The 21497-nt window shown below is 32.1% G+C and overlaps 2 protein-coding genes across 4 annotated transcripts; one reads left to right on the top strand and one right to left on the bottom strand.

The window, feature by feature from the left end:
- Positions 1-993: 993 nt before the first annotated feature.
- LOC148627192 (uncharacterized) lies at positions 994-4202 on the top strand. 3 transcript variants are annotated; one of them, XM_088569362.1, is made up of 3 exons: positions 994-1071; positions 2959-3023; positions 3439-4202. In XM_088569362.1, the coding sequence occupies exons 2-3, from the start codon at positions 2972-2974 to the stop codon at positions 4035-4037; spliced, it is 651 nt and encodes a 216-aa protein (XP_088425488.1). In that variant the 5' UTR covers positions 994-1071; positions 2959-2971; the 3' UTR covers positions 4038-4202. The 3 variants fall into 3 exon arrangements, with proteins under 3 accessions (XP_088425488.1, XP_088425506.1, XP_088425497.1); XM_088569380.1 differs by lacking the exon at positions 994-1071 and adding an exon at positions 1105-1821; XM_088569371.1 differs by lacking the exon at positions 994-1071 and having other exon boundaries at positions 1838-3023.
- Positions 4203-15419: 11217 nt separating this feature from the next.
- On the bottom strand, positions 15420-18606 carry LOC148627191 (melatonin receptor type 1B-B-like). Its single transcript, XM_088564653.1, has 2 exons — positions 17972-18606; positions 15420-16506 (listed from the first exon to the last, which is right to left on the bottom strand). Exons 1-2 carry the CDS (start codon positions 18246-18248, stop codon positions 15734-15736), a joined length of 1050 nt encoding a protein of 349 aa, XP_088420779.1. The 5' UTR covers positions 18249-18606; the 3' UTR covers positions 15420-15733.
- Positions 18607-21497: the final 2891 nt, after the last annotated feature.

The following is a 21497-nucleotide window of genomic DNA, read 5'->3' as shown; positions in this document are numbered from 1 at the left end:
GTTGCTCTGTGGGCAGAGCGCCCTAGCCCCCGGCTAGGTTTCTGAGCACTATTTAGTCGTCTTTTACGACAAGCTTAGCGCTGCTTCAGGCCTATTCTTTTAACACCCGGACCTGCACGGGGATCGAAGTATTGATAATCTCTACCAAGTACTATGTATTTGTAACTTGGTGTTTCATGTTTTTAGAAGAACAATTAATTAATTGCATGGCATTTATTTAACCGAAAGGTTTCGGGAATATTATATTTGTGGCATTAAGGCACAGAACATTTCCCTACTTAGGGGCGACTGGAATATTTTTGAATGAAGAAATTGATAAAAACAAACAAACAAACAAACAAACAGGGAAAGAGAGTGTATTGCAAATAAGACATAGGAAGAAAGTCAAAAGACTGACTGGAAAGAAAGAGTTTGTCTCAATGAATAGAAAAGAAAATGATTTCAAAATAACAAATGCACACAGTACTGTACAAACCACTACCACTTAATATATAAAATAATAAATATCATCATTTTTCTTTTTGAAAACACTCCGTAATGGTTGTCTTCAGAGTTTTAAATTAAAAAAAAAACATTTTGGACAAATTGGCTCTCTTATTAATAGTAGAGTATCGGTTTTTGTCTATTTTCAGTAAAGCAAATATTTACTTTCTAGCGGAGTCTCTATGCCAAATTGCTCTTACTCTTAATTGGAATTTTAAAAGGTTCATCACAAAATGTGATTCTCTTGACTTAACCTTGCATTAATAAATACAACATACATTTTCATGTCAAAAATAATGTTTAATATCTAACTTTTAACCAGGTGAAGTTTTGTAAAGTGCATCAATTTCACGAATTAAGGACATTGTTCTGAGAAAGATGGAAATTTCCATTGAAATGCACTAAGATATAATAACATTATCTATTTTTTCTTGTTCGATTTTTCTGAATAAAACGTGATATATTAATAATGCGGTTAACATGCGCTTTAGCTGTAAACAATGGTATAAAGGTACATCAAGCCATAGTGTTTTATGTTGTCAATTGTATTTACCAGTTACTTCCATGGAAACACGTTCATCGCTTAAGTTAAGTAGTTTTTTTAATATATCTAAAGTTTATCAAATTGGTTATTTTGTTATTACTCTTCATATAGTATATATCATATAGATTTTTGTTCGAGCTGCTAGCATCGTTAATTAGAATGAGTGTTCTTTGTTCCACAATCATTTGTCTGAAAAAAAATATTTCTGATCTTCGACGATGTATTATTCTTTATTATAAACCAGTAAATTACATTATAGAAACACATGCCTGATGAATATAAAATGTTGTGCATTGTTTTTTTTTGTTTTCAGTCCATTATAGGGTTAATCGGTCAACTATGATTATTAAAGCTTTTCGAAACGGTCCATATGACTATCTAAACAAAGACCATGTTACATCCTGATTTGGTGAACAAAAAAGGGTACAAGTGTAAGGCTGTCAATTTCAGTTTGTAATTTCTTTTCTTTTCAATTTAGTACTGAGAATTTCGTAACTGTATTGACACTAAAACCCAATGAACATGTTGACTTAATAACCAAGGAACAAGTTTTAAAACTGGTAAATAAATGAACTAAATGAACTAAAGAATGTGTTTTTCATCATAATAGACCAATTATATATCCTCGATCAGGAATGATTTCACTCGGAAGATTGTGATAGTTCTCGACGTTGCTTCTGACTAAAACAGTCTTCTTTTTAACAGACTTTGTACATATAACATGTCCATTAAGGATATACACATTGACTTTTACAATTTGTATTTGTAGAATAACATGTGCATGGTGATTGAAGGTAATCTAGGTTTTCTACACCAAAATACCAATATATATAGTATTACAAATTTGATATGCTGTACACGTGTTTTAAATACGTAATGGGTTCAAGATTCAGCACTAAATTACGTACTCAAATCCAAACGATATATAAATAGGAAGCCCAATCCAGCACCATAGAGTTCAACCAAAGTATGTTAAAGAAGCTACAACACTGGAACTCCTGTTCAATACATGAAATGAATCTTCAGTGATTTAAAATGTTTCAGAATTCGTAGTAGGGCAAATTTCGGTAAAAATGTATGTTACATAATTCGATTTAGACTAGTCTGAGTACTTGGTTGATGAATACCCTCTGGAACCTATAGCCACTAGCGGTAGCATCGACCAAGTTTTTTTCAAACTTCCATTCATATAAATATTGCTGGTTTTGGCATGCTGTGCTCGTGTGTAAGGGATAACCTCTCATTAGATCAGAACAATATATGAAGGCAGTTTAAGATTTACGATGAATTATTAAAGAAAGAATCAAATCCAAACAAAAATATCTAAAATGGACGCCAAATCATGCAACGATGAGCACAACGGAGTATTCCAATGGATTTTTACATTTTTGTAGCCCCGTTTTTAATACAAGGAATGAAGGAGTAATCAAGAGAACCATGCTTTTAGCGGAAATCAAAAGAATGTAATCCACGGACAAAGACTAGACATGGAAAATAGACAAACACAACAAAGAACAGAAAGTAACTAAAATAATACATACAACGTAACAAAAGTAAATGAGCAACTCGGACTCCGCTAATAACTGGGAGCATGGACTAGGTGCTCCGGTAGGGTAAGCGTCCTCTGCCTTTCTAGAAACTCCTTAGTGTTTTGGGGGTGATACGAATTTTGTGCAAGAATGTTCATACTACTTTACATAAATAAATTTCAGATTAACATTTTAAAGATTGGCAAAGCTCAATCTTTTCACTAAACCGTATAACCGTTATCTGTTAAAAAAAAATCCGCATTTTTGAATTTAGATATCATATTAATTTCCACAAAGGGACTTCTTAAGGATTTGGTTTGGCTATCACTGAATAAGAGCTTTAAAAACTAAACAGGTATATTACTTGCTCTTCTACTGTGAGTTAATACTTCATTTTTACAGACTGTATGTTAGAATGACACAAGTCCCTATTCTATTTTCGTGTGTCGTCGCATTGTCAGTTTCGTGTAAGTATCTTAACTTGTACAACCACATTTAAAGATATTTTACTAAAAAAGAAAATAACAAGAAGTAGTAGTTTCCAAAATAAATATTAACACATTTAAGTCCAACATTATACGTTTTAGCACTTATAACTTTTTGTAAATTATTGTTAACGACGTAATTTTTATTTTCCTTTTGTTTGTCTATCCAGCTGTCAGTATCGTTGTAATTACAATGTTTCTGTTTGTTTCTCTTGTTTGTTTCTGTCAGTGTTTTGTTTTCATTATTGTTTTTTTTTCTTTTTTTTCTCATTTTTTATTTTATTTTATTTTTTTGTGTGTTTTAAATTTTGTTATTTTGTTTTAAGTTTGTGATTGGTTACTTGTTAAATAACAATTTGAAATTAATCAATAAATTTTATTAAACATTCCTTTATAGTATATGCGCCTTCAAAAGTAAAACATGAAAAACCTGGGAAGTGCCCGAAAATATTGAGAGGCAGTACATTTTGCGAAAGCAAGTGCTTCAGTGACATTGATTGTTCTGGAAGTAAGAAATGTTGCGCTGACGTATGTGGATCATACTGTGTTTTCCCCACAGATTCTGATATTATTGGTTCTACCATTCTTGGTGGGAGTTTAATTGGTGGCGATGTGGTTACTGGTACACACACAGTAATTAATGGAGCTGATGTTAAAAATACAGAGAAACCACTTGTCAGTCAATTTGATCACTTTGCAAGTAAAGGCTTTCCAAAATTTACTGGTGGGGAAGACATCATTAGCATGCCTGTTATATCGGGTTCAACTTTAAGCAGTAGCAGTTTACCAACAGATATGATACCAAGAGATTCTGGTAGAGAAAGCGATGTCATCGGTACAAATATATTGGGTAGACAAATTAGTAATTTAGGTGGTGTAAGTGAAATAGATGCACGTCCAATGGGTACAAACATTCCTTCAACTTCACTTGGAAGACAAATTTACAGTATGGGAGATATTTCAGCTTCCAACTTCGGCAACATATATACCACATAGAGACTACATGGCCCTAAATCTTTAATAAAATCATTTAGCATACCAGTTGAAAATAAAATAATTAACTTGAATCTATATTGTAAACAAGTACTATCTTTACGCAGTAATATTTTGTTCTTTTTATTTATAAGTTTCTACATTTCATTCAAGAAAATTAGCACATCGTTTCGATACAGTTTTTTCGAACGCCACTCAGTTATCAGTATTTGGCCAATCGGGTAACAGAATTGCGATCAGGTGACTTGCGTTTCCATAGAAAAGCGTCCTTAAGGTCAAAGGGTAAAAAGCGAAATTATACTGACTGCGTGGGAAAAAATCAACATAGTGTAGTTAACGCTGGGAATGCCAAAGACTAAATTTTGAAACAATTTTAAAACGCTTTTCTGCATAATTCAAAACTATAGATTAATGTAAGAACTTACATACAAACTAACCAGTAGAAGGTAAATCGTACCTAATACTTTTTATAGTTTCTCTTAATTTTTGTCAAAGATGACCTTTGTTAACGTACTTTAGACTTGTGATTTAAGAGAAAACAATAGTCAATCGAACAAATTGAGAATTATGAACAAGATTTTGTATAGATTATGTATGGAATTTTCCTTGTCAATTAGATGAAAACAGGCGTATACTGACAAAAATTAGTCCAATTTTACTGCATTTCGTTTAAACAAATGCATCGCGCAGTGATTAGGTCGATTGAATTTGTCATGAATTTATTTTAATGCCCCAAAATAAAGTATGTAGGTATTGAATGGTCCTTTCTTTCAATCTGATCGCCAGCCTGCCTGGCCATACATCTTATCAGTGGTCCCCGCCCTTAGCCGTCTGTAGGATTTTGATATACAATAGATATTAATGGAAAGGGTATACATCATATGCAGTTGTGCATGAAAAAAGATAATCATTGTCGAATCCACGTCATTGTCATCAACGTTAAAATGTCATATGTGGTCATAAATGATTGTAAATTCGATGATGTATTACGTCGTTAAATGTCTTTAAAAAGTAATTTGCAATGCCCATATTGAAATTAGTTTTCTGCTATGAGCTAAAGAATAAATTGATAATTCAGGACACCTACTGATACTGAAATTGAAGAAAACCATTCTTAGAATCAATTCTATAATCGGACGTAATGGAACAAAATTAAAAAAATGAAAACAATCATCATTTATTTGTTCATCAATATCGTGCGCATCAATCTCAATCTCCACTATAAGAAAAGGTTATTCTGTTCATCATATATTCGCGAAACCGGAAATAACAAAAATAAAAATAAAATAGTTTTTTTTGTTTTCTGAAGAGCACCTTTCTCCTTTCATTGATATTCAAATGGTCACTGCTACCAGGTTTTGATTCAGACAAATTACACTGTACTTATTTTCTGCCGTTTTATTTTGTTGAGTTTGTTGTTCGTCTTCGGTTCATCTATTTGTCTGTCTTATACTTATGCAGTGCGTTACCTTATCCATTGCATCAGAGTTTATATGACTAAAGTAAACTAAAACTATGGTAACACTTTTCACTTAAACATAACCTGTAATCAACTAGTTCTACGAACACTATAAAAATTTCATCAAGTATTTTTTTTTTAAAATAGATTTTTATTATTAGATTTGGAATAGAATACAATATAAATGAAAGCAAATCTTGTTAAATTGTCTTTAGATTAGCAATTTAGAGAATATTTCATATTACTTTTATTTAATTATATATAAGAATGTTGCCCCATTACATATATACATAATAAAAATTGTACTTCTTTTCTTCGACATTTAGATATAATTTTATGTGCAGTTCATAAGATTTGTTTTCTTTTTACCTTAACTTGACATTCTCAATTTTCCATGCCACGGATATAGATTTTTTTATAACTATAATTAATAAGATCGCAATGATTACTTTTACATAGGATAATATCTACCTTTTACGTTAGGGCACTTTGTAAATTGACACCATCTACTCAAGTATCTAAGTTTTTAATAGCTAACTGAGTCAACGTTTAACAAACAATGTGCTGAATGCATTTTATCACAAGTAGTAAATTCGATGCGAAAAAGTAAGTGCCGGTCTGTGTAAGAGTCGGGTAATGAATAACAAATATTATGAAATAACCAGCTATTCGAGCAGTGAAATTTTATACTACTTGAAACATTAGGATAAATGAATAAAAAAAAATGTTTGAGTCTCATTGAAATGTACTATGAATGAACATTTCAAAACAAAAGTTACCAATGTCCTCAGTTATGTTGAGATCAAATAAAGGTTGTTTAGAGAAGTGAGGACTTCCTTCAGAAAAAGTAAATTGTCGCATGATATTTCCCGCATAAGCACAAAATCACTTTATCTCAATGATTTAAGGATGGTAATTCTCGTTACACATGTATATATAAAGGACGAAGAACAGCTTATTTAAATATGCTCGGTCGAGCAAAAACTACTTTCTTGCATGTTGATATGTTTCCGTGTCCATTGATTTACATCCAGATAAGTGTATGGAAGTCATAAAACAAAACAGATATTGTTATAAACAGTTACGTTTAAAGCACATGAAATCAGTTAATCAATATTCATCAATTACTTTAAAAAAAAATAATAAGTTGCATGTCCTGTCCAAAAATAAATGACGCGCATATAATTAATGGCTTTCCAATCAGTTAAGTTAACAGAAGCCATGGCAACCACCACCATATTGTATTGTAGTTGCAAAGCCTGCTTATTTGGACTAACGTTTTGCACAAATACTTTTTTTTTTATCTTTACAGAATTTATATAAACTTTAAACCTGCCATTTAATTTCAGAGAATGGCCTATCTTTATATTGATTCAAAGTTGATGTTGTAGTGTTGGACTTCACCTATCAAAGACTTCGAAGAGCGGATACATAGGAGTATTATCTAGTTTTGTCGCTTTGTTCTTCCAACAAAAGTATTTAATCTATTAATCTTGGTAATATTCGTCAACACCATTTCAAACATTCCGCCACATTTTCACTTAATATTCAAACCTTCATAACAATAATGAATACGGTACTGAACCTCTTGATTGCTCCTGTCACGATATTCAGTTTAAATTTAGTATCGTCAGTCATTGATAGAAGGTGATTTGAATATCATCGAAAATACTGATTGTCGAGTCAAGTAGCTTGAATTACTTAACTTAAACAAATGCATTGATATTAAAAGGGTTGTTGACAAAAGAAAAAGAAAGAGAAAATCGTCACACAGTCTCTCTGTAAGTAAACTTAAAAAAATCTGGGTTCATAAAGGTCAATGTGTACAGATGCAGCTTACTTCAAATATTTCACCAAAAAATGAAAACAAAAGACTTTTTATTGATTAAATTTGTTTTTATGCTGTAAAATGTAGTGCAAGAGTTTTTTTTTTTTGTTTCATTTTAAAACCTATTTTAAAGTCTCCAATATGGAACTGTGATATCCAATATTATGCACAATATAACTACTATGGATCCTCCGAAATATCAATCACAATGTTTTTTTTTAACAAAAACGTCTTATCTGTACAAAATTTGAAGCATTAGAAATAAATGTATTTTAAATGTCTTTTAAGACAAACAGCATTGTTTAGAATTCTAGTAGTAATAAGAGTTCATAGTTCCAAAGTTTATTGAATTTCAAATTATGTGTATTCTCACAGCAACATGTAAAACCAAACAATTTTCGTTGATCCTATCATTGTTTTCCTTTTTTATGATAAATCAAGTGTCTTAGCTTTCAACAGAAGCTCCATATATACTAGTTAGGTGTGGAAAAAAAGTAATTCAAAAGTCATATGTTCTTATGTTTCGAAAGGCCAAAAATCGTGAAGATTATAAAACTCTTCTAATTCCAACAATTAATTGAAAAATTTGGTCATCAAGTATTGAATCATTTCTAGAGGCACATTTTGTACTATTTATGATATATCTTATGTTTAAAAGATGATTTCCACTTGCAACAAAAACAAAAGTTCGGATAAATATTTTGCTTCAAGTTTAATCTACATTGATAGTATAAATCTGTGTTTTGTATATCTGTTTCCATGTCTGGTCTTTGTCATTCACTGGATTACGTCTTTTTGATTACCGCTATAACCTTGGTTCCCTTGATTATTCTTGCACTAGTTATTTTCTTGTCAAAAAGTATTGTAGGATATTTTGGAGAAAAGAAATACATGTAAGCGTTGCTGGTAATTTCAAGTCTTTTTGTGGGGCAAGGAAAAAACGACCGCTTAATTAAAATGACAGGCACAGTTAGATTTGTACGGACAAGGAACTGTTAACTAATACAAACTAAGCCTACAGATGTCGACAATTAAATGTTTTAGGGGGCTTTATGCATGTTATTTTACATACCAATATAGTTGGTTACGCAACATTATGGCGAACTGCATGCAATTAAAACTAATTCATATAATTGTAAACTTCAAATCATGTAGCAAGTTATTGTGCCCTTGCTGTCTATCTAGAGTTATAAATTACACAAACAACCACTGTATGTATTGAATTTTTATACATAGTCTCTGTGACATGCATATTGTATTACATTTTTTTGAAATAAAGCTCATTTGATATGACACTGATGGATCTATATGTACTGACAATCAAACTGTATTGTTCCCTAGTGAATAGTTTCTTACAGAAGCAAAGTTTCTTAAATACTTATGTTAAACTGTTGGTTTTACTACGTGTTGTCAGACAAATAAACCATACCTTGAGCTGACTTTTTTTTATCCCGGTGGAGTTATTGTCTCTTTGATATGTTCAATGTTTCCATTCTCGTTATATCTAGCTTTTACTTGCACATCTGTGACATTGTATGACAGCATGGCCTGATTGTAAATTAAGTGATAGTCACTTCAGGGAGTCGCTTATGATGAAGACAATAGAAATAATACCCAACTCAATCGAAAGTTTGTGACCGGGAGCTACAATGCCTTCTGCCATCAAATCAGTTCTGCATGTAATTTAATTTGAAAAAGAGTCTAGCATGTTGAGGGTGATAACAAGAAAAGAACACTATATGGATTATCGTTTTTTGCAACCCTGGAAATTGATCTTCTAAATCTTTTATGGGTCCTACCAGAACTTATTTGAGAAGTGTTTTTTTTTTACATTTTATGTAAGATCCGATTTATTAATTAACTGATTAACTGTTTGATTGCTTTATTCGTCAATTTATCATTTGAATAGTGCACTGATTATCTAAAGTATACTGCTACTACCTAGACGTCATTGTTGCTTTTTATTTACGCGAAGGCCTTAATTTATCTTTACACGCAATATGTACGTTGATAAAGATTCATTTTCTGTGTTGTAGAAGTCTTGTAAAAGTGAGATGAAAACCTGATTTTCTACATAACATCTTAACTAACATGCTTTACTAACGGTGTCCAAAATTTCATTATCCACGCATAGTGAACCACAATTCATGTTTCATTAGACATATAACACAACCTCTAAACGAAACCCTTTGGTTGCAACTGTTAGATACTGTTGATTTGACTTTTTATGAGCAACTCGGTGGTTGATTCTAGAAAATCAGAGGATGTTTACCCTACCGGTGCACCTGGTCCATGTTCCCAGTTTTTAGTGGAGTCCGAGTTGCTCATTTGCTTTTGTTACTTTGTATGTATGATTTTATTTACTTTACTTTATTGTCCATTTAAAAATCGTGTTTTCTTCTAAACTGTTTTTATTATTTTTTATAATGTCAGCTAAGGTCGATCTTCTGAAATCGACTTGCAAAGTTAAAACATTATTTACGTCTTCAAGGTTTTCAAAGAATAATCAAGGGAACCAAGTTTATAGCGGTAATCAAAAGAATGTAATCCAGGGACAAAGACCAGACATGGAAAACAGATATACACAACAAAGAACATAAAGTAAATAAAATCATACAATAACAAAAGCAAATGAGCAACCTGGACTCCACTATGAACTGGGAGCATGGACCAGGTGCTCCGGTAGGTTAAGCGTCCTGTGCTTTTCTAGAAACATCCGTCGAGTTTCTCATAAAAAGGAAAGTCCGGGATAGACGAAAGATGAAAGGAAAACTCAGTTTTCATTGCGCAGATGGATACACCGTAGTGATCCTCGAGTTCATGATGACGACCATTACACTTCAGTAGTTACGACTTCAATCTTGTAGCAACATAACCCTGTTCCAGAATCCTATTTGTTAGAAATCTTGCACGAAACAAAAGGTATGCGTAGTTTCGGCAAGTTCTGGCATTATGTATGAGCTGTGATATGAACATTCCATACGCAGGTGCTAAAGGGATATTGCCACAGATAAAAGGAAAGTTGATATTTTGAATGAAAAGTCATCATGTTTGTTGTAAAGTTTGATCAATAGTTTTCCTTTACCATCGATTTCTAAGTGTAGGCCAAGATATGAGGCTGACCTCACAGTGTCAAGAGTATCCTTTATCTCAAGTTCTTTGAGGGGAGATGAGATTATCAAATCCCCGAAATTAGGATTGTTTAAAGATAATACGTCATCTATACAGCGGAAACTAAGATTAAAGGATCTAGCTAAACGATATTCTTTCATTCGGATCAGATCATCTATAAAGTCGGCCTCATAAGAGTGAAGGCATAGGTCAGCAAGTAGAGGAGCACAATATGTTTCCATTTGAATGCCGACCGTTTGCTGAAAAATGCGTCCACCACATTGGACAAATATGTTGTCGATTAAACATTCTGTATATTTGGAAGATGATTTGGAATTATATTTTACAAAGTATCAGGAATCTCTACCAAGAACTATATATTTGTATCTAGGTGTACCATTTTTTTTTTTTTTTGAAAAACGATGAAAGACAAAGACCAGACATGGAAAACAGACATACACAACAAAGAACATAAAGTAACTAAAATCATACATACAAAGTAACAAAAGTAAATGAGCAACTCGGACTCCACTAAAAACTGGGAGCATGGACCAGGTGCACCGGTAGGGTAAGCGTCCTCTGCTTTTCTAGAAACACCCACCGAGTTGCTCATAAAAAGTCAAGTCCGGGGTAGATAAACGAGGAAAGGAAATCTGTGACCCGTTGAATAAATCAGTTTTCATAGTGCAGATGGACACACCATAACGATCCACGAGAAAGATTATTTGAGTATTAAATCGTTCTCATTTTCATTATATGAAATATAATATTAATCGTATAGTTAACCCTTTAAAAAACAGCAATAAATGGTTCGGTTAGATCGTTAATCTTTGAATATGGATTTGAATAATGTGTGTATATTGTCTCAAAAGTGGTCTATATTTTAATAACACGGACGTCTTTAGTCTTTCAATGAGCAAAAATCGAGTTTTCGTTATAAGTGTATTACACCTAGAGACATAATCTAAATTAAAAAAAGTATAACGTTATCACGTTTTCAATACTTGATATGACTGATAACTTCAGAACCTGTTTTAATTGTGTCTTGGGTGTCCGGGGTACAACTGATTATTATTTAATTTCAAAGTAACAAGCTTTATGATTATTTGTTTTGTGACTTTTACATTATCAAAGATTTTTTATACTATATTTGTTGAATTTTGATACTAGAAGTAAATTATAAGGAATGGCTATTATATTTTTTTCGATCTATTTGCAATAACTTCAATGCTGAAATTGTAATAACATAACAAAAACTAGTACCGTGCTTTTTTCTTGATCCTTTAGGGAATGGCTTTTGTATTTTTTCGGTCTTTGAAGAAGTAACCTCAATCCTCGTGGTGCATTTTTAAAAATAACTTGGTATGAAGGTCCTTTCTTTAAAGGATCAGAAAAAAATGAAAACTAGTTTTTTTTATTTTACTTTCAGCCTAAAAATGGAATTCTACTATAGTATACATACTTCTATTATTTACTTGGTATTGATTACACTTGGGACTCAGAAATAACAAGTACAGTATATGGTTCGTCAGTTCATAATGTCGCACTTAGATCAATTGACATTAAATTCATGATATTTGTAAATATTTTTTCTCAATAATTGTGCAGTCATTGTGTACGAAAAATATATTCTCCTGGAGAAACTAAAGCACTGAATTGAATTGAATTGAATCACATCGCATTGGGAATTCATCTATCTTCATGTATTGTTCAATGTTTAAGTCGTTGTAGTTCCGTTCCATTGTAAAAAAAACCAGCTATTAATCAAATTTAAAACCGCAATACTGGATAAAATGTATTTTTTACCAAAAGATTAAATTGTTGAAGTTTCCTTCAGATTTAAACATCATCGAAAACGAATCTTTTCGTAAGGTCCCAAGTACCGTGAACCACGCTCCATCAATTAAAATTATAACTTTAAAGTTCTTAAAGATGCCGTGGAGGACTACTCAAGGAAATGGATAAAACGAGGACAAGGCATTGATTCTCTGTCAGAGTGGGTAAAGGCTGTGATGTCTTTAATTTTTTAAACGTATTAAATTTTAATTAGGTCAATGAGTGTCAATGCTACATTAGTTTTTAAAGACCCCGACGTAGCAAAAATATTGACTAATATACATGACAAATCTGTTGTCGTAACAGCAGAGGTTCCTCTTATTATCAGAGGTAGACATAGGAAATGATGACAGTAATATGACCTATACTGCTACCACACTCTCCAAAGAAGAAATAGTCGGAAACCATAATTTATGCTATCCTCTTTTGGTCTCTCTCTAAAGACGATGATTGTGATCTACCGTCTATGAACTGGATTCCTAAACTCCACAAGAATCCATACAAATAACGCTACATGGATGAATCTGCAAAGTGTATCACCAAACTTCTTTGAAAACATTTAACTTCTATACTCACAGCTGTCAAAGAGGGTCTACTGTCTAACCACGACACTTGTTACTCCTGTATTTGTATTGATTCAATGTGGAACCTAAAAACCTCTGAAGATCTTCTGGAAATCCTCAATTCAAAATAATGAACAGAAAACAATAGCATTTAAACCTAGGATTGTTCAACTCTTTAGACTTCTATTCGCCACCTCAGTTAAAATCCTGACTCAAAACTTTATACATCGTTGTTACTTAAAAAAAAATCGGTACATCTAGATACAAATATGCAGTGTTTGGTAGAGATTCCTCATGCTTTGTAAAAGATAGTTCCAATTCATCTTCCAAATATACCGAAGATGTTTTCAAAATGCGATAATATTTAATCGACAACACCTTTGTCCAGTGTGTTGGAATGTTTTTCCACAAACAGTCGGCATTCCAATGGGAACAAATTGTGCTCCTCTATTTGCATATATATTCCTTTACTTTTATGAGGATGACTTTGTAGCTGATCTGATCCAAAAGAAACAACATCGCTTAGTTAGATCCTTTAATTTCAGTTTCCGATATATAGATGACGTACTGTCGTTAACAATCCTAGTTTCGGGGATTAGGTACATCGCATCTTCCCCAAAGAAATTGAGACAAAGGATCTTACAAACACAGTGAAGTCAGCCTCGTATCATGACCTATACTTAGAGATCGATGGTAAAGGAAATGTAATGACCAAACTGTATGACAAATGCGATGACTTTTCACTCCGTATTGTGACTGTGACAACATCCCTTAAGCACCTGCGTATTGAGTTTTAATATCACAGCTCATACGTTATACCAGAGCTTACCGTAACTACGCAGACGCTTTTGCATAGCGTAAGACGTCTTACAACTAGGCTTCTCGAACAGAGTTATGTTGCTTTCATCACTACCGAAATTTTAAGATCGTCGTCATGAACTCGTGGATCGTTACGGTGTATCCATCTACACCATGATAACTAACTTGTTGCCATAGTTTACCGTTCCTCCTTCGTCTACCCAGGACGACGTTTTATGAGCGATGAGCAAATTGGTGGGTGTGTTTAGAAAAGAAGAGGACGCTTACCCTACCAATGTACCTGGTCCATGATCCTAATTTAGTTTTGTTACTTTGTATGTATTATTTTGATTATTTTATGTTCTTTGTCGTGTATGTTTTCCATGTTTGGTCTTGTCCCTGGATTACATTCTTTTGATTTCCGCTAGAATCATGGCTTCCTTGATTACTCTTTCAATATTGGTAAGATATTATTTTTTAAAGTTCCAAATATGATACTTTTTTCATGTTCTTTGTGTGTTTTCCTTGGAATATATTTTTTATAATTCTAATCATGAGATTCTTCATTCTTATAGCCGTTTTTGATTGGTCGAGAACGTCGTTGCCAGAAAGTTCATACATGCATGAACTTCGCCAGATCGTTCATACATGCATGAACGCCTGTCAACTTGGAACCAATATGGCGGCCGCGTAGTTCGAAAGAGTGTGGCAACGAACTGAACGGCACATATAGCCGTACGAATAGTTTATTACATGCACATTGATTTTTCCGGTCAAGTTTGTTTACAGAGTAATTTTCAGCTCGGGTTAATAAACTTATAACTGAGTCTGACTGAACACTTGAAAACACCTTGTTGTATTTTTCCTTCTTCCTTGTTGAATTTTCTTAGTAATTATATTCCTGTTGAATTGTTTACATCAGGTATTTTTCAATGCAAACTATCACTTCGTCCATGACGCCTTCACTGTCGTTGTGCAGCCGATTATGTGCAAATATTCGTCCGCGCTTCCATACATGTGCAAAGAAATGTGTGTGTGTATTGAAGCGTAAAAATACACATATATCATGTATCAATATAATCGACTGAGGCTCTCAGAGGGTAACTTTTACTGTCGGATAGAATTATAAGGATTTAACAGCTATTTTCGGTCGTTCATGTAAGTATGAACGGCCTTCGGTATAGGTAGTCGGGTTGTCTTTCATACATTTTATCACTGCACATTAACACTCTTAGCATGTAAATTATATTATCACTGTACCTATATCACCAAGAATTTAATGTCAGATAAAATAGTTCTTATTGTAAAATAAGCAGTAAGATAAATTCCTGTCCATTATTTTAAGGACAGTCGTGCACAAATTGTTTTATTATTATTATTATTATCTATCATTATTATTACTATTATTATCTATCATTATTATTATTATTATTATCTATCATTATTATTATTATTATTATTATTATTGTGCTTTTTCTTTTTTATTTGTTTTTATATGATACTTGTTTGAATTGTACACTCAGTTTTAAAGCAGATAGCAGTTTCTACAAATTACCAGAAGTACTTCAAAATTTGTCAAGTATCCTTGAAGTCTTAATACTGCTATCTAATAATAGCTTCAAAATACAGGATTACCTATCAACAACCAGAGAAAGTACACATGATACTCCGTAAACAGCTGGGTCTTAAAAGATAAAATAACTTAATTTCAAATGGGAATTACAAATTCTGTGATATATACAAAAAAGCTCAAAGAAATTAGTTTTATTTAACGATGATAATCGGTAATTGTCTGACAAGATGCAATGTGTTTTTAACAAATGTGTCTCTATACTGAGTTCTGATAAATAACTTTAGGATGCCTTTGTGATAAATAGGAAAATGTGATGTCATGTGATTATATGATGCAATCTATTTTTTAGCACTGATGGTGTTTTTCTCTACGTTTACACTGCACTATTCTTTTTTTTTTTTTTTTTTTTTTTTTTTTTCACACTTACTAGATTTGTACATTTGCCATTTTCATATAATCACAAAACATTTGCATCATCCATGTTCATTTAAACTTGTTGCTAGACTAATAATGGGGCCTCGGTTTTTTAAATCAAGTATAGGAAGACAAAACTCCAAGTGGGGTTATAGGAGTAGTTCCAGGTACTTGGCAACTAGGTGTTGGTCTTTGACTTTGCATTGTTTCGTTGTAATGGCCCGTAAATAATTTCTTACATCCAGATTTGAATTTACCATTTGTCATGTAGTAGATAAGCCAGTTTATGGATGGGTGCAAATGGGCAAACACAGTTATGCCTAAATGAACTTCATGAGAAAATGTATCATAAACATCCGCTACAAGTAACACGGCGAACGGAATCCAACACAACGAAAATATAGTATATACAATAAAGATTGATTTGGCAAGTTTAAGGGGTTTGTTTTTTGAATGGTTTGTGACTTCTCTGCTCATGATTTGTTTTCTTTTGTGACGAACATGGAGAAAAAGAGATAAATATGAGCCACCAACAACAAGAACAGGAAGCCAAACAAGACATACTGAAAACACCACTGTAAAGCTGTATGTAGCCATTCTGTCCCATATACACTCTAGGCTTTTATCGTCGAACCCATGACCTCCAACTCCAACTGCGTTCATCATTACCAGAAACACACCGACTGCATAAAGAGACATGCACATGGCAAAACAGTTCCGACGGCTGAACATCCTATGGTAGTGTGTATTGTGGCAAATATAAACATATCTGTTAAAACTGAGGAAAGAAATCGATCCAAGGGAATTAATGCAGGATATTGTACACAATTTTCCGACTATTAAACATAATGTAGGATAATCATCAAAGAATGGACGTCCTTCCACTTTACCTAAAATATAAATTATGTTATATAGATCGAAAGAGACATTCATATTTAAATCATTGATCAGATAATTGCTAGTTTGTTTCAATATTTTAGTAACTTGGTAATGAGTGTTTAATAGAGAAAAACATTTTTTTTTACTTTTATGGGATATGTTGCTGATATCAATAGAACAATTCTGTTAAAGAATTAAATGAGTAAATTGGGGCTCAGCAGGTAACAATATGTATTTTTCTCCTAAAAAAGTCATTACAGGGAATAGATCTGATTAACATTTAGCTTGCACGCTAAATGATCTTACGTTGCGCTTAATAGATATAACGATGATTTTTTCAGTAATTTATATGTTTTTTTTACTAAATTGAAGAGAGATTACTAAATTTTGCTATGGATTAAGTTTAGCCCTGAAGATTTAAGACAAGCTTCGTGACATTTTAAATTTACTTACATAAGAATAAATAACATAAGAATAACACTTGAAACAGAACCCCGTATCCATATCTTTCTTTATTTTATAATTACGCCATGTAACCAAACCATGCAACTGCTGGAGCGTATGGCTAACTGTATACATATACTGACAACCAGGTAGTTTGAAATATTTTGCATATGTGCATATGCATTATGGTTTTAACGAGCAAGACCGTATGTACATGTAAACCGTACGCCGTTATATGTAAATATTATAGGAAACAAAACTATTGATGTCTTTACTAAAGGTAAAATGTGTTTTGGCAGCATATTGTTTTCATAACATAACTTTTTTTCTTATAAAGTTTCTTGAACAAATTTTGAGATATTTTTCAAGAAATTTTGCCGATCCTTTTCTAGAAAATGGCCAAGCCAAATAATATTGAATTTTCAATGCTAGATGGCAATCCTGAGTATATTACATGCAAAAACATGTCCACATTTCACAATTGTTACGGTTTCCAAGGAAAAAACACATTTTACGGGACACTGATTATCAAAATTAACTTCGTTGTTCTTCTGTCTTGTTCGAAGTCATTTCTATTTACAAATTCCCAATCACCTAAAATGTGTTTTTGTTTTGTTTTTTGTTTTTTGTTTTTTTTTATTTTAATTCTCACATTAAGCACATTGTAATAAGTGAATATATATTCTATTCATTAACTTGAATAAAGTGAATAGAACAAGCAATATAAGATAATTAATAAGTAATAAAACAGTCCATTATTTCCAATGTTTAGTCTTCTCCCAAAACGGTAAGGGACCTTTTTCTTTGTTTTGTCTTTGTTTTGTCTGTTTGTTTGTTTGTTTTTTTTTTTTTTGTTTTTTTTTTTTTGGTTTTTTTTTTGTGATTTGTTTTGTTTTGTTTTTTGTTTTTTTGTTTGTTTTTGTTTGTTTTGTTTGTTTTTGTTTCGTTTTTATTTATGATAAGAACATGCACTTGTAACGGATTTGGAGAACTGTATAGTCGTGTCCTGATGAAGAATGACATATTACTTACCCACAATACTCATTGGATCAGCTATCATTGTTACATACATATCCGAAAGAGCAAGATTCACAATAAATATTGACTGAATCTGTCGTAACTCCTTTGTCTTTGCGACAACCACTAATATGAGAATATTTCCACAAGTACCTATAAACGATGCCATAGCTAATATAACAATACAAGTTATAGCTAATGCAGGAGCATCAAAAATAAATTCGAATCTTCCAAAATAAAAATCAGAGTTGTTTGAATTCGTAATGATTGTCGAACTATTATAAAACTTCATTTTGTCTCAATGCGTCTTCTTTTGGCTGCTTCGATTTTGTATCTGATAACTAAGTGACTTAATACTACTAAATATCTAGTCGTTAGTAATCGGCTCATGAATATCATTATAGATACTGATTTCCTGAATACAGTAAGTAAATAATTCCATATTAATTGAGGTTGATGACATCCTTCTTGGTTTTATATCAAATCAATATTTTGAATATTTCATGTCACATATTTCAGTAATTTTAAATCTGCTTATTCTCATTAATGAGCAACGTACACTCTCATAACGATTATAAATAACTTCTGAAATTTATTTTTCATTATTATATAACAATTAAAAGGTTTTTGTCTTTGTTGGGCGAATTACAAACGAACTTCATTTCAAACTACAAAATCAACGACGTTTTATATTCACTCACTATCCTATCAAATTGGAAGGTTTCAGTCTGTATAAGGTATGCAAAATCTATTTAAGGATTGTTTTTCATTTTTTACAATGTTATGCGAAATAAACAACTTTTGGTCAATTTACACTTAAAGAATCACGAAGCGATTTATGAAAAAGCGTAGCTTAATTCTGTCGAAAATTGAAAACAATCCTTATAATCTAATTTCTAATCGATTCCAGTCAGAATTATTATTTGTTCCTACATCAAAGGCTCATTTAGTTTGTAGTTATTTGAACTGCGAACTGTGGACAAATCGACGTTTATTACGTCACAGTACCAAAATAATCTATCTAGTCAAGAAGATAAATAACCAATCTATAAATTAATAACAAATCAAATTAGATTATTAAAAACTGAATGAATCCTTCTTCAGATTATTATTTAGTTATAGTCTTAAATTATCAACCCGAATGTCGTCCAAATACATACAGGCTTGAGTGAGTTTTATATATGTTTTTTAAACTTTAAGGCTTTCAGTAATTGTCATAATTTGAAACATTATCGGGGATAAGTTTGAACGCCAATTTACTCTAAAATTGGGAAGAATAATTTTATTTGCATGAAATGTAAGACTTGATTTTTCACAAATTCTACATCCAGATTTATTTTGCCCCGTTTCGCTCGGCATTTAACCCTAACCTGAAATCCTGGATCCGCCCTCGCGTCAATTTTTTTTTTTTTTTTTTTTTTTTTTTTTTTGAAAATGGTTTAAGTAATGGGGTGAATGTTTGAATGTTTAGGGAAGTTACATAAAAACAACAAAAAAACAACAAAAAACAACATAGCAACAACAAAACAAAAAAAATAGTATATGTAGCGAAGTAGGACTCTAATGATATTCAGTATAATATAACAAATATTGCTTGCAGTTGAAGATGGTATAAATGCACTAGAACACAGTAGTCAGACTTTGATATTCTTGAGCGAAAATGAGTTACACGCTTAGATCCACGAATTTATAGACAGAACATAGTAAACGAGAAATGAACTACATGTCTATGTCATCACTTCAGAAAAGCGATAGTCAATGGCTATTGAAGATCAGCATCTGGAGAAGCAATAGATACCCAGTTTTTTTAGATAAGGTTCATCACATTGCCTTTATAATATTTATATGATGTATAGCTTTTGCAAATATTTTGCAAAGAAAAAAAAACAATTCTCATTTTAAAAATTCAAAATATATTAAGTTTTTTTTTTTTTATTCTGGATATTTTATTAAAATATTACGTATTTCTTCGTAACTGAACGAACGGTACGTATGATATTATAACTCGATTTTCATTCTAATAAAAAAAACGCCCAGTTTGCAGACATTACATTTATTTTGGTTATAATTTTTATGAAATCGAAAAGAGTTAAACCTTAGTTTAAGAATTTCTACCGTAATTGTTGTCATTGTACATTACTAAACAGACGAACACGAATCCTATCGGTACGTCCGTTCGTTCGTCAATTCATTGTAAATCTCCACTATAACTGATAAGTGTGGTTGTAATAATGGTATCAATTGATAACGACATGCAGAAGTGTAGATAAATATGAGTTATATGTGCTAATTTAATTTTATTGTTACCTAATGAGAAGCGAGATTAATGTCCCTAATTCGGGGGAAAAAAATTTGATTTGAAACAGGTTTTCTAATTGGTTGGTTCTCTTTGAGCAACCTAGGTTATTTTGTATAACCTGTTTATTCACTATGACGTCGTTAACGTCGATTGTTCCACACTCCGCCATTCAAATAATCCAAGACAAATAACGCTTGGTTACGAATCAATTATTGATATTTAGAAATTTTTCAAAAATAAAATTATAAGGAATGTCTCTTAAATTTAATAGGTTTTTACTCAAAAACCCTGGTTTAGGTCAGTTTACACTTTTCTCGGACTTGACTTTTTGTAAGCAGCTCGGCGGGTGTTTCTAGAAAAACAGAGGACGCTTACCCTACCGGTGCATCTCGTCAATGCTCCCACTTTTAGTGGGGTCCGAGTTGTTCATTGCTTTGTATGTTTTATTTTGGTTATTTTACGTTCTTTGTTGTGTGTGCCTGTTTTCCATGTTTGGTCTTCGTCCCATAATTGCGTTGTTTTGATTTCCGCTAGATTTTGGTTTCCTTGATTGCTCTTTTATGGAAATATACTTAAAGACGTTTTGCTTGTCTATTAAATATGCATGGTTATCCCTGCCATATCACAACTTAATTCATGCAAAAGAGATACAATGAAGGACCCGAAAGACGAGTAACATCTTTTTTTTTATAAATAAGCAGCATTTCATTGTTTCTGTTACTTAAAGAATGCTTTGATCCCCCCACCGTATTAATTTGATTTTATTTAGAATTATGCTTTTTGTACAACTTAAGCGAAATTAATTCGCTTCGGGTATATATTGGGTATTTTCAACAGCTGGCATTCAATCAGGATAACATTTAAAATATTTAAAGACGTTTCGAGTGGGACCATGACCTACAGTAGCTACAATCCATATCATGATGTTGATATGCAAACAGTAGATACGGGGTTCTAAAGACATTGTCAAATCAACATCGTTCGAGTTACCAATTGACATTTCTATCATTATAATGTTGTTAAATGAAAAAGTTTGTCTCGATTTGTTCCTAATTAAGATAAAAATCGTTTTAGTATTCCATTTTTACAAGTATATGTTTTCGTTAAAAGCTACTATCGTGTTATACAAAATAAAGTACATATACATATGTTATTCATTTTGACGTGTAGTTCTAAATAAAACTGACACACTAAAGTTATTTATAGTAGCATGGCGTGTCAAAACAGAAGTTTGCTTGCGAT

This window comes from Perna viridis, chromosome 1 (genome assembly GCF_037379345.1).
Source record: "Perna viridis isolate PV_CMFRI_1.1 ecotype Kerala chromosome 1, ASM3737934v1, whole genome shotgun sequence".
In the NCBI taxonomy this organism is placed as follows: Eukaryota; Metazoa; Mollusca; class Bivalvia; order Mytilida; family Mytilidae; genus Perna; species Perna viridis.
The sequence above is the reverse complement of the archived record's forward strand: the minus strand, read 5'-3'. Positions and strand labels throughout refer to the sequence as shown.